This window comes from Silene latifolia, chromosome 10 (assembly GCF_048544455.1).
Source record: "Silene latifolia isolate original U9 population chromosome 10, ASM4854445v1, whole genome shotgun sequence".
Classification (NCBI taxonomy): Eukaryota; Viridiplantae; Streptophyta; class Magnoliopsida; order Caryophyllales; family Caryophyllaceae; genus Silene; species Silene latifolia.
In genome coordinates this window covers 11,612,140-11,626,350 of record NC_133535.1, presented here as the reverse complement: position 1 = coordinate 11,626,350, position 14,211 = coordinate 11,612,140, and the positions used below count along the sequence as shown (strand labels likewise).

The following is a 14,211-nucleotide window of genomic DNA, read 5'->3' as shown; positions in this document are numbered from 1 at the left end:
CCCAGCCATATTACATCACGATAAAGCAACCAAGTAATTAAGATAGATCAATAATGAACAAATGACTTACCAATAAACTTATTACACAATTAAAATTATAAACTCATTATAAATTAATCGTACTTTAAACTAAATAAATCAAATGACTCATTTAATAAAGGTAATCTTATTATACCAAACATATTAAATTAGTTACCACTCAGTAAGGCGAAACGTCAAGGCAACCCATCACTGTTACCTTATCCCTACGGTAGGACTACGATAAATATACGGTCCTAGTCTAAGTATGGCCACCCTCTCGAGACAAACGCCCCGATTAGACGATCACCAAGCCTATAAACATCCGGGCTGATGACCCCATAGACTCCATATTAGCCTATAAACAACCGGGCTAATATGACGACTCCGACCTGCCTAGACATCCCATACACACAGCTACTAGGATACAAGTGAAGCGGATAATAAAAGACATATTCACACTTACGTTGGTTAACTAATTAATATAGCCAAACAAATATAAAACTTACGACAGTCAGTTGAATGCAAAATGACAACAACATCCACAAACATGCTTTTAATATTATATACTACATACTATACCTGACAAACTTATGACAGTCAGTTGAATGCAAAAATGACAACAACATCCACAAACATGCTTTTAATATTATAACGTATATTATAGCATGACCGAACCCATTAAGACATTAGTGTAAATAAAGTATTAGTCAACAAAATATCCCATTAATATTTTATAGTTAGTTTAGTATATCTTGTAGATATTCTATATCTTGTTCCCACTGTAACCGGAAGCTAATGCTACTTTATTTATCTTTAGTTTAGTGTATCTTGTAGCTAATGCTACTTTATCTTTAGTTTAGTATATCTTGTAGCTAATGCTACTCGAGTATATATTCCAAGCTAATGAAAGGAAACGGCAGAGGATTAAATCATTTACATAAAGTGTGAGATGTTGACATATTTTATTATTAGCAAAGTTTCTCAAGGACACCACTATAATCACATACTGGTTTTATAACATCTTAACACAAAAAGGGAGTTCTACCTAATTTCCGAAAACATGCCTAGCGACATTAATAAAACCCCAATAACTATAATGATATACTACAATGGTGTAATTAGCAATCTCATACACCACGTACTAATTACCAATACAAGAATAATGAATATCACCATTCTATCTGTACAACTTATTGATGAGCAATAATATTAACTATATACTATGTCGTTTTAGGCCCTTGTTCTGTTCGTTTACTACCGCACACAAGAACGCCATTATGAAACTATACTCACGTAAAGAACCAAACATTAGGTTATCTTCTTAATTAATAAAGTTTTACATACAATCATTCACCACTAATATATGTCCGATATAAAATTAAGACGGCTAAAATTCATACGTAAAGAACTAGCACAAGCATCACAGCACGATATCGATAAATAGCAAAACATTCACAACAACTCAAAATCAAATGAACAATTATCGACCAATCTACTTACTAGACCGCAAAACCATGACGTAATACCGAGGACAGTCGTCTACGTTACCTTTTTAGCGCTTAATCTTCAATGGAATCGTCAACAACGTAAGAGTCGGCGTCCGGGTCGTCCGAGTTTGAGCCTACGTCGAAATCGGAACGGAAACGGCGTTAAACATACACGTTTTAAAGCTACTGGGCAACCTATTATAAGAGGCGAAGTAAAACGGAAATGGTACGAATGGAAAGCTTACCGCGAGATAAAGAGAATGGCGCAAAAATTACTGGAAACCGTTAAGAAACGAGAGAGAACTGAACTGCCGAAAATGGAAGTTCGCTAAGCTAGAATAACGAAGAAGTAGAAGAGGATTGCTTGGTTTGCGGAAATAGGGATTTTGTTTGATGACAACTCCTCTTTATATATTATTTTAACCCTAAGAATACGAGAGATATCCCATTAAGCTAGGAGAAAAGTGGGTTTGTTATTTTAACTATCCACTTGATAAAGATATGCGGTCAATCCGTTACGGTTCTTTGTGAAACATAGAGATGAAACTCTGTCTCCACTACACAAAATAACGCGGTCTATTTAAAATAAATGTGTATTTCGCTATTAAAATATGAGTTCAAATAGTTAATAAATATATTATAAAAAAAAATGAACTAACATTTCAAATAAATACGAATTATAAAAAGACGTACTATCATATTAAAAGCATGTTTGTGGATGCTGTTGTCATTTTGCATTCAACTGACTGTCGTAAGTTTTATATTTGTTTGGCTATATTAATTAGTTAACCAACGTAAGTATGAATCTGTCTTTTATTATCCGCTTCACTTGTATCCTAGTAGCTGTGTGTATGGGCAGTCTAGGCAGGTCAGAGTCGTCCTATTAGCCCGGTTGTTTATAGGCTAATATGGAGTCTATGGGGTCATCAGCCCGGATGTTTATAGGCTTGGTGATCGTCTAATCGGGGCGTTTATCCCGAGAGGGTGGCCATACTTAGACTAGGACCGTATATTTATCGTAGTCCTACCGTAGGGATAAGGTAACAGTGATGGGTTGCCTTGACGTTTCGCCTTACTGAGTGGTAACTAATTTAATATGTTTGGTATAATAAGATTACCTTTATTAAATGAGTCATTTGATTTATTTAGTTTAAAGTATGATTAATTTATAATGAGTTTATAATTTTAATTGTGTAATAAGTTTATTGGTAAGTCATTTGTTCATTATTGATCTATCTTAATTACTTGGTTGCTTTATCGTGATGTAATATGGCTGGGAGGACGTCCGAGTTACTCCCCACTGACTGTGGCTGTCATTCTTATGACTAACAGGTGGATGATGGTTGCTTATTTTGTCTGGGGTTGCATCGAGTGAGCTAGCGAGCGCCTTTGTTTAGCGCACTCTTTTAGTTTTATTTGACTTTGGTTAAAACTTTTATTTCCTTTTGGTTATAGGGGTATTTATTCCCCGTAGACCTTGTATTTCCATTTGAGTACTTGTTTTTTTTTTTTCAGTAGCTACCGCGGTGTCGAGGTGTTTCCGCCACCTTGAACTTAATTTACATTCTTGTTTTACCGTGGTTGTTACAGTGTCTCCCCTACTTTTAAAAAGTTTCGCCCTCGAAACTTAACACGAGAAAACGAAGTTAAAAATGTGAAAGAAAGGATCGAATTAAATAGGACAATAATAATTAATCACCTCTCTCAAAAAGATGTGGGTGCTTTACTCGCATAGAGTCTTCAGTTTCCCATGTCTCTTCCTCGAACTTGTCGCACCTCCAAAGGACTTTAACTAAAGGTACAACCTTATTTCTAAGGCGTTTTTCCTTCTTATATATCCAAGATGCGAATCGGTCGTTCCTCGTAGGTTAGGTTAGGCTCAATTTCCAAGACTTCAGTCCGCAGGACGTGACTGAGATCGCTAATGTACTTCCTCAGCTGAGAAACATGGAACACGTCATGAACCTTCCCAAGACTAGCTGGCAACTCCAACCTATACGCCACTGGACCAAATCTCTTGATCACCTCATAAGGACCCACATACTTAGGACTCAGCTTCCCTTTGATCCCAAACCTTTTAACACCCTTCATCGGAGAAACTTTGAGAAACACCTTGTCACCCACCTCGAACTCTAAAGGTCGTCGTCTTATATCTGCATAAGATTTCTGTCTATCTTGAGCTGCCTTCATCCTTTCTCGAATCAGTTTGACGCCGTCAATGGTCTCTTGTAGCTTCTCAGGACTCAATTCACGGACTTCACCAGCTTGATCCCAACATAATATTAGTTAATGGCGAGTTTTAACGTGGTGCTCTTAAAATAGTAGTACCACTTATAAAGAAAAGTTGAGTGATTATTTTGAGAAATTTGGACGATGATGATGGTGTATTTAATAGAGGAGAAGGATGCTGAATGCTAGGCCAACGAAAAGGTAACAGACTAGGCCAAAATATAAAATTGTAGATAGCTAATATAGGGATGAGTGGGGCGGCTTAAATAAAAACAAAAGCTTATGAGTGGGGCGGCAGAATAACTTATGTAGGAAGCAAAAGTAAGAACAACATAAATATATACTAATTGCCTAATAGGTTAGATAAAGATATAGTTTGTGGAAGGAATAGATAATCCATTAGTCCATATTGGACTTATATCCATAAGAGTAAGACAGCCAAACTGAAAGTTCTACTATATTTTATTTTATCTTTTTCAAAAACCAATTCCTTATTTCCGCAAACCAAGCAATCCTCTTTTACTTCTTCGTTATTCTAGCTTAGCGAACTCCCATTTTCGGTAGTTCAGTTCTCTCTCGTTTCTTAACGGTTTCCAGTAATTTTTGCGCCATTCTCTTCATCTCGCGGTAAGCTTTCCATTCGTACCATTTCCGTTTTACTTCGCCTCATATAATAGGTTGCCCAGTAGCTTTAAAAGGTGTATGTTTAACGCTGTTTCCGTTCCGATTTCGACGTAGGCTCAAACTCGGACGACCCGGACGCCGACTCTTGCGTTGTTGACGATTCCATTGATGATTAAGCGCTAAAAAGGTAACGTAGACGACTGTCCTCGATATTACGTTACGGTTTTGCGGTCTAGTATGCTAGATTGATTAATAATGGTGCAAGTTATTTACCCGTTTGGCTTATGTTGATTGATCAAATGAAGATTGTTAGTAGTTTGGTTATGTTAGTCCTATTACCGTTTGCGTATATAGTTGTACGAGTTTCGTTATTCTACTAGTATGGGTTTATTTCGTTGAGTATGCATAACATGCATGTCTGTGTGGGTTATTTTTGTATTGACTTCTAATAACATTAATATTAAATATGTTACCATTGTAAATATGAGTAATGGCATGCGCCTAGAGTTAATCTGGGCTAAGTGTTTTTTAATCTTGTCGTCTAGTTAGTAATTAGAACTAATGATGGTTTTGATTTTAATAATGGATTAATGGTGTTGCACACTTACGAAAAGTAGGCTAGACTTCTTAATTTTACTACTAGTAAGTCGCAGTATGTATGTTTATAATATAACCAATATGTGATAGTTTAGTGCCTTCGTTTAGCCTGCTTATTAAATCATAAGAGTGGAGTATGATGCATGAAAAGTTAGGTCTGGTGATTGGTCATGAAAAATATAATAGAATACCTCTTATTGCTTTTGTTACTGTTTAGAATATATGATAGTAGTGTGTATGTACTTTTGTCAATTACTTTTGATGCGTCGTATTGGTATGAGTGTTGCAGTTACATACTCTTAACCCTTATAGTTTTTGCTTCATATTAATTAGTTCACCAATTCCAGTAATTATGAATCGTCTTAATTTATCCGCTTCACTTGTATCCTAGTAGCTGTGTGTATTAGTGTATGGGCAGTCTAGGCAGGTTGGAGTCGTCCTATTAGCCCGGTTGTTTATAGGCTAATATGGAGTCTATGGGGTCATCAGCCCGGATGTTTATAGGCTTGGTGATCGTCTAATCGGGGCGTTTGTCCCGAGAGTGTGGCCATACTTAGACTAGGACCGTATATTTATCGTAGTCCTACCGTAGGGATAAGGTAACAGTGATGGGTTGTCTTGACGTTTCGCCTTACTGAGTGGTAACTGATTTAATATGTTTGGTATAATAAGTTTACCTTTATTAAATGAGTCATTTGATTTATTTAGTTTAAAGTATGATTAATTTATAATGAGTTTATAATTTTAATTGTGTAATAAGTTTATTGGTAAGTCATTTGTTCATTATTGATCTATCTTAATTACTTGGTTGCTTTATCGTGATGTAATATGGCTGGGAGGACGTCTGAGTTACTCCCCACTGACTGTGGCTGTCATTCTTATGACTGACAGGTGGATGATGGTTGCTTATTTTGTCTGGGGTTGCATCGAGTGAGCTAGCGAGCGCCTTTGTTTAGCGCACTCTTTTAGTTTTATTTGACTTTGGTTAAAACTTTTATTTCCTTTTGGTTATAGGGGTATTTATTCCCCGTAGACCTTGTATTTCCATTTGAGTACTTGTTTTTTTTTTCAGTAGCTACCGCGGTGTCGAGGTGTTTCCGCCACCTTGAACTTAATTTACATTCTTGTTTTACCGTGGTTGTTACACTCCTTTGGTCAAACGGTCAGTCAACGGGTCCTTAAACAATGCGGGTATTACAGTAATGAACCCGATCAAAATCGAAGTGAAATCGAATTTCAGTTCAAGGCGAATTAAATCGAACCGATTTAACCCGATCCGAAACTGAACCGAATGACTCATTTGCCTGGTCTAGCTGAACCCGAATAGACCTAACCAAATATAACCCGACCCGAATGTTTATTGCCGCGAAACTGACTAATATCCATAAATAACTTAATAATTGTTGTCCGGAAATTTGTTCGAACCCAAAATGCCCTGGACTTTTGCAAACTCGAAATTAACCCGATCTGAACCCACCCCATTTGCCCGGTCTACTTATGGGGTTTGGGATATCACTAGACCTTGCAAAATCAACCCGCTCCAAATAACCCGACCCGACCTTCATACTCAAGGACCACGCTTGACACGAACCTGAATTGGCTTATTGCATATTGATTATTATCAGAAAAGTAACTTGATAATAGTTGACCGAAAATGACCTTGAACCCTAAATGACTCAGCCTGGCTCGACCTGGCCCAAACTTTTACAAATTCAAAACTGACCCGACCCAAACTGACCCGACACGTTGACCTGTTTGGCAGGTCTAGATATGAGTATGAAACCTTTATTTATTTCGAACAAACACTCGGTATTGGCTTGTCTCATTTAGAATGCATACATCATACATTTCGTCTGAATCAAACAACCCTTTAGAAAATGAAAATAGGAATACCTTATTAAATACACATTTTTGTTTAAAATGACAATATCCATTTTTTAACTCTAAAACGGATTCAAATACGGGGCACGAATCGTTGACTGTTATTATGGGTCGGGAGTAGTGAAGGTTGCAATGCAAGTATGGAGTACGAACTCTTGAAACTTGAAAGCATTGAGAATAAAATGTTGCTACAACAATAGAAAATCACAAATTTTGTATTTCCCAGACATATATAATACCAAACAATTGTACTATATGGAGTACTAGTCTGATGACCTAACCTCTTCCTATTTTATCCTAATTAAGTAATTAATATTTAATATGTTAAATTGGAGCAATCTATGTCTTGATTGCTGATGAGTAATATTTTAGTCGTATTTTACCCCTCATTTATATGTTATTTCAACTTGATTTCGCGTGTTTAATTGATCAAATTAAACCTCATCACCCTTATTTGTCTTTATTCTACCCTAAGCACCAATACCTGCACAATTTCATCATATTTTCCCGCCATTTTCATCTGTAATCTATACATTCTCCCTTGTTGATTTCTCTGGTTTTTGTCGACTTCGAAACTAGGTATAAGTGTGCTGTGTTATTAATTTGTTAAATTGAGCTTGCACACCAACTGTTCGATGAAATGCCTCTTCCAGTTCCTTGTTATTATCATGTGTTATTTTGTGACCTGTTCTTTAATTGGGATTGCACACTGATTTCTGGTTTTGTTACGTCGTAATGCCAATTAAGTTACACTATTTCTATATGACTAACCCTTTTTTTAGCTTGTTAATGCCTTAATGGTACTGGGTTTCGTTCATACGCCACTAAATCATGTGGTTTATTGGTGATGCATTGACTGATATAGAGAATTGTTGAGGCTTATAGCAAAGCTTTATACTCCCTCCGTCTCAGTCAATTGTTGTCCTTTCTATTTTGGGATTGCATTTCATGAGCAATTTGATCTTTCACACCCAATTTGGTCCACTTGTCATCTTATTATTGACCCCCTCCTCTTTCCTTGGTCTTTGTGCCAAAACCAAAGGACAACAATTGACCGGGACGAAGAGAGTATGTACTTCTGTCCGTTGTTTAATCAAGTATGTGAATGACTGCCTCTTGCATTTTGTTAAAGTTTTAGTCTTTTATTTGTTGTTCGTCACGTTTCATGTTAGGCTATAACAATTTACCATGCTACTAAGGTATTGTTGCTGTTATAGTAGAGTGACCAAAATGATTATTGAATGGATACGTCATTGAACCGTTTTTTTGGTTGTTATGTAGGGAAAGTTGTAGATTTGAAAGATGTTATGCAAAGCAAGATATCTTCAACAAGGAGGGTTTTTACGAAAAGTTTCATTTTTACCATGGCATGGTTTGTCATACTCCACGTATTCTGATAGAGGGAAAAATCATAAGGCTACTCCTCTGCAGGTTTATAACTCTTTGCGCTTTATATGGTTACATATATGTTGAGGCTACAGTATAGAAATATGAGCTGAATTAGACTTGTTGGCAATTTTTTCAGGAGAGGAGAATGATAGACCGGTTTTGGTTGAATGTTAAAGGAGGTGAGGGAGGGAGTGGAAACGCCAGCGTACGTCGTAATCGAACAAATCGCTTTGGCAAACCTGACGGTGAGCTTTATGCTATAATTGTCTATGATTTAGCATTGGCATCAAATCTCTTTGCTTATACCAAGCTGACAAGCTCTCAATTTCTTCTTTATATTACAGGTGGAAATGGCGGAAAAGGTGGTGATGTGATTTTAAAGTGTACTTCTGCAGTTTGGGACTTCCGTGGTCTGCAACACCACATTGTATGTAGTTGCAACTTGCAATAGGCCATATAGTCAGTAGTCAATTGTTGAATTTTAGATCGATGAGCAATATCTGTTCAAGTACAATCATTAATTGATTTCTGCATTTTGTCACGGTTGGCAGAATGGAAAACGAGGTGGAAATGGATCGTCGAAGAATCAGATTGGCAGTCCGGGAGAAGACAAGGTTACACAATTTTTCTTTATATTTGTAAGTCTATGTTGTCTTTTTTAAGGTGCAATGACAGCTTAATCCTGTTGCTGCAGGTTGTGCAAGTACCTGTTGGTACTGTTATCCATCTTGTAGAGGGTAATATCCCTTCGTCAGTGGAAATGCCTTCTGCAGGGACTCACCCTTGGGATACTCCTGGTACTCTTACCCCCGATATCCTTGTCTCTGACGAGGAGTCCTTTTCTATAAATAAACCACCAATGGAAAAAGGGGAGGATTGTGTCAATATCTCCAGTAGCGGTACTGCTAAACATATATCTTCCTTGAATCCATGTGCTCAAGGATCATCTATTCGGAGTAATTCTCTTCCTTTTTCTTCTTGCGGTAATTCAACACTTTGTGAGAAAGCGCTTGTCTCAAACCATGATGGTGAGAAAAGTTATAAAAGCATGCCAGCAGCTGACGCTTGTAATCTAGAAAATGATGGTGGTTTCTCTGAGGAAACCTCAGAGGAAGAAGAGGATGTAATACAATATAATTTTGCTGAATTAACTGAAGATGGGCAACAAATAATTATTGCTTGCGGAGGAGAAGGGGGTTTAGGCAGTGTGTCATCTAATAGGCGTCCAAAAAAGGCATCTAAATATATAAAGCATGACTTTGGCGGAAATGACAACATTGATGGTTGTGGAGAGGAAGACCAACCTTCCTTAAGAGCTGGTTTACCCGGGTCACAAGCTTCTGTGATACTTGAACTGAAAAGTATTGCTGACGTGGGTCTTGTGGGAATGCCTAATGCAGGCAAAAGCACTCTCTTGGGTGTCATTTCTAAAGCTAAACCTACTGTGGGTGACTATTCGTTCACTACTTTGAGACCAAATCTAGGAAAGTTAAACTATGATGAGGTCTCTATCACTGTAGCTGACATTCCAGGGCTCATTAGCGGTGCTCATGAGAATCGTGGTCTTGGGCATGACTTCTTGCGACATATAGAACGAACCAAGCTTCTGGTCTATGTGGTAGACCTGGCTGCTGCACTTGATGACCGAAAAGGAATTCCGCCATGGGAGCAGCTTCGAGATTTGGTCGTGGAACTGGAGTGTTATCGGGAAGGCTTATCAGATCGGCCATCTTTAGTGGTCGCAAATAAAACCGATGAGAATGGGGCTGGAGGCGTTTTGGAAGAGCTTCAGAAAAGGGTGCAGGGTATTCCTATTTATCCAGTTTGTGCAATTTTGGAGGAGGGAATACCGGAGTTGAAAGCTGCCTTGAGAGAGCTTGTTAATGGTGGAGAACTGGCTAGGCTGAGATTAGAGAACATTCTGATTGATTAGCTTGTTGGAAATGCAGAAAAGGGTACATTTGCTCTTTGGTGGGAGTGTTTTTCTGCTATTTATAAAATAAAGATGATAATAGCTAGATTCCCCTTTAAGTTTGAGGTATAATCTATCTGAGAGACATCTCATTATAGCAAACTTCTGTCAATTAGTTTTGTTTTTGAAGTGTTAGATTGATTATTCATGTTTTGTCTTTTTTTTGCAAAATAGAATACTCAGTTGACTTTGATTCTGGATTATCCAACTAGTATAGGCATTGTTCATCATTGTCAACTAATCGTCATCGTTATCATCAAACTTTTATAATAGTGAAATTTGCCGACTATGAAGAAGTCTGCTTTCTTATTTTATCCTTGCATCTTCTGATTTCTTAAATAGCTACTTGCAAAGCAGCATGCTTCATGCTGTTTTACAACACTGTTGTCACATCTTCAGATAGAGCTGAATTTACTGAATATTTTGACTCAATGTTTCTTACTCCATTTAACATGGATCATGTGTATTGATGGCACCTCAAGTTTCCGTTAATTAGTTGAGTAAAAAACTGTTTGCAGGTTGATTTCTGTGAAATTTATTACTGTATTTAATTTACGAAGAAAGAAGGTAAATTTTTTTAGATGGCTTTTCACATAAGCTACAAGCTTCTGGATGTATGTTACTAATTGTTCTATGCAGCAAGAAAAACAAATTTTGGCACAAGTAAATCTGTTGATGGATAACGCTGACTTGCAGGGTATCAAACATCTTTGCTTTCATCAAGGTTTAATGGCGACAGATAAGTTCAAGGTTGCATTTGCATGCAAGCTTCAGTTGTTTAATACAGAAGAAGAAGTACATGCAGCAAGTTATAAGTAAACCTGGTAAAAGTAACCCAATAATACCAAACTGAAAATGTACTCGAATCCTAACTGACCCAACATATACCTGTCCGAATGATCCATTAGTCTGCCAAGTTTTTTAAGATGTGATGAGTCTGATGACCACTTCTCCCCTCTTCAATCGTAATTTATTACACATGTTTTATACTGGTTTATCCGGTTCTGACAGTGATATGCAGAGTTGACATTTGATTGGCCAGGATTTCAGACGTGTACAGTTGAAATCTTCTGTTGTGATCCTGAGGATATCTGTATAAATAGGTGCAGATGTTCCTCAGTTTTACATCATCAACAACTCCATTTCTCTTCAACAATCTTTTAGAACACTCTTCCCAATTGTGATAATCAGCATTCTCTGAGAAAGACAATGGCCCGTTTGAACTGTGGATGTGGCGATGCCTGCAACTGTGATGGCTGCAACTGTGATGAGTATGTAAAATATTTGTTTTCCTTGATTTGTAGTTCCTGCGTATCTCATTTCAATTATTCTTATTGATTGACCTAATATTAATAGTCGTCCTGATTTTTGGCACAAGGTTTTATTCCCTTGGTAAAACTATTGGGTAGGTTGCATTGGTTATTATTCTTTCTTCCTTTTGGATTTCAAAGGACATTGTTCAGCTTTCCAATATGATGAGATAAAGTATAATGTCTTAACAGTTTGTTGTTTAGCATAGGTCCTAATTATCGCAGAGCGCATCTATCATCTATAACATTTATACTTTCTTTTTCATGTTATAATCTGAATAATTTTGAACATGCTTCGGTTACTGATTGCAGGACGAATGCAAGGACCGAATGTGACTGTGGCGATGACTGTTCCTGTGATCCATGCACTTGCGAGTAAAAAAAGAGATCTGTGTCAATGATGAACTTGTGTGCTTTATTTCTGTATAAAAAATGATTGCATTGTGAATTGTCACAGCATTTTTCAGGTTTTGTTGATGCTATGGCGTATGTTTGTAACCGTGTGTACTGTGTAATACTGCTGATTGTTGAACTTTGAATTTAATCTCATCGTTTTGTGTTTAGATTGCTTGTGAATTTCCTGATTGTTCCTTCTAAACACTCCATATTTTGAATATTATCGTTTTCTTTTTTCCATTATCCAGTATAATTTAGATTTGAGCCGCGAAAACGTCCAGAAAACCTAATAACATTATACATGGCAACTTCGTTTTAGATTTATATATCCAGAAAACCGTGCCTACTTAGTTTTATCATTGCTTAACTTTCTCCATTCCAGAAAACCTAATAGCATTATACATGGTGATATAAATCTTAAAAATGTGCTTCTTGATGGCAACTTCGTCAGTAAGCTCAGTGGATTTGGTTCCTTCCGTGTTATGTCAAATAACGAGGTTGATTTCCAGATGGCACGCAAGACTGATGTATACTCTTTTGGAGTTATACTGCTATGCTTATTAACTGCAGAATCTCCCTCCGGAATTGTGGAAAAGGTGCAATTTTCTTTGGAGAATAATGATTTTTTTTACATACTGGATCATTCTGCTGGTCAATGGCCGTTTGTCAGAGCCACGCAATTGGCTCACATGGCTTTGAGGTGCTGTCATGAGTTTCCAGACGACCGTCCTGACGTAGCTTCAGAGGTATGGATGGTGCTCAAGCCAAGTAATGATCCTTCCCAAAGTTTATCTCCCCCTATGCGACTTATAAAGGAAGGGCAAATACCATCCTATTTTATCTGTCCAATCGTACAGGTTTGACTGCTTGTAGCCCATTATATTAACTTTCATCCTTATGCTATAATCTTATAACCTTTTCCTCTGGTCAATTGCCTCACTTCTACTAGCGTAAGGATCGCTATTTTGTAAGGGTCAAGTCAATTTGGATTTTGGGTTTGATTGAGTCGATTCCTTTTAGGCATGTGTATTATCTCTATAATTGGATCATATTGTCCACTTGTTGAGTGGTTACGGTTTCGGATTATTTTGGTTTGAGTTGGGTCACTTCAAAATCATGTTCATTCAGGTAGTTGTCATTTGTTATATACTGCACATAAACTTTGGTGTACTTGAAAATTACTCAATTAGAGTACTCCAGTCATTTCCAATCAGGTCTTAGGTGGTTTGAGAAAGATTAATTTGGACTGGGTTAGTATTGGGTCCAACAAAGTTTGAGCTAGCTACGGCTTATGAGTCCAAGCTGATCTGAGATAATTTTGTAATTATTATGTTAGTCAAATTCATATCTTGGATCAGGTTATTTAGGTAAGTTCAATCAGGTCGCTGTATGCGAGTTGTGACCCACATTGTCTGAGAAGTAAGCAGCTTAGTTTTAAAAGTGAGCTAATTAGACCGTTTTATATGAGGTTTTTTGAACTTTTATAGTGTCTTTTGTGGTTATGACCATCTAAATATTTGAGGCTGGCTTTGTTTGAGCTTGCAGGAAATAATGCAGGACCCACAATTTGCAGCTGACGGCTTCACATATGAAGGAGAAGCAATCAGAGCCTGGTTTGACGGCGGCCATGAGACTTCACCCATGACTAATCTAAGGCTTAAAAACTGTCATCTTACTCCCAACCGTGCACTACATTCTGCAATTGAAGAGTGGCAGCAAAAACACCGGTGTGTGTAGCTCTTCTCATCGCTTATAGTCTTCAGTTCTCTTGTAACTGTTCTTGTTTGTGTATTCTAAATTCTTTTGTTGCTGATTATTTTGTGTCCTCCTGAGCCCCGACAACATCTCTCTAGACCGTGGTATTAAACATGTCCCGACACCACATTGTGAGTGGGTTGTATAGGTTTTTAGTCTACTGCGATTACATTTTGAGTCTTTGAGTCGGTATGATCCGTATACATGGAAAATATAAAGCAGCAATAAGTGGTTCTGATATCAAGGCTAGAACTGATCCGACATAACTAATATTATGCTCTGGAACTTGTGTAGCAGAAGTTTTGTGTATAATAGATGGGCTCATTCTCTAAGGTCGTGAGAATGTGTAAATGATAGATTGTTGAAAGGAGTTCATCATTATTGTAATGAGTTTGCTAAGAGTTATTCTACATTGTAAATCTTGTAATGACTGTTGTCATCATTGACACAATTGTTTAAATTCTTTGGCACATAATATTGTATTTGCAATCACTTTACGATTTGGGGATGAATAAAATCCCGTTTCTTGTGTTTGGCCTATAAAATGAGA

At 37.3% G+C, this 14,211-nt stretch overlaps 1 protein-coding gene across 4 annotated transcripts; it reads left to right on the top strand.

The window, feature by feature from the left end:
• The first annotated feature begins 6,980 nt into the window (after positions 1-6,980).
• On the top strand, positions 6,981-12,073 carry LOC141605114 (putative GTP-binding protein OBGM, mitochondrial). Of its 4 annotated transcripts, XR_012526296.1 has the most exons (8): positions 6,983-7,418; positions 8,121-8,270; positions 8,365-8,473; positions 8,573-8,655; positions 8,780-8,842; positions 8,923-10,266; positions 10,897-11,471; positions 11,823-12,073. XR_012526296.1 is itself a non-coding variant. In XM_074423759.1 (6 exons), the coding sequence occupies exons 2-6, from the start codon at positions 8,142-8,144 to the stop codon at positions 10,159-10,161; spliced, it is 1,623 nt and encodes a 540-aa protein (XP_074279860.1). In that variant the 5' UTR covers positions 6,981-7,361; positions 8,121-8,141; the 3' UTR covers positions 10,162-10,509. The 4 variants fall into 4 exon arrangements, 3 of the variants coding, with proteins under 3 accessions (XP_074279860.1, XP_074279859.1, XP_074279861.1); XM_074423759.1 differs by lacking the exons at positions 10,897-11,471; positions 11,823-12,073 and having other exon boundaries at positions 6,981-7,361; positions 8,923-10,509; XM_074423758.1 differs by lacking the exons at positions 10,897-11,471; positions 11,823-12,073 and having other exon boundaries at positions 8,923-10,509.
• The last annotated feature ends 2,138 nt before the right edge of the window (positions 12,074-14,211 follow it).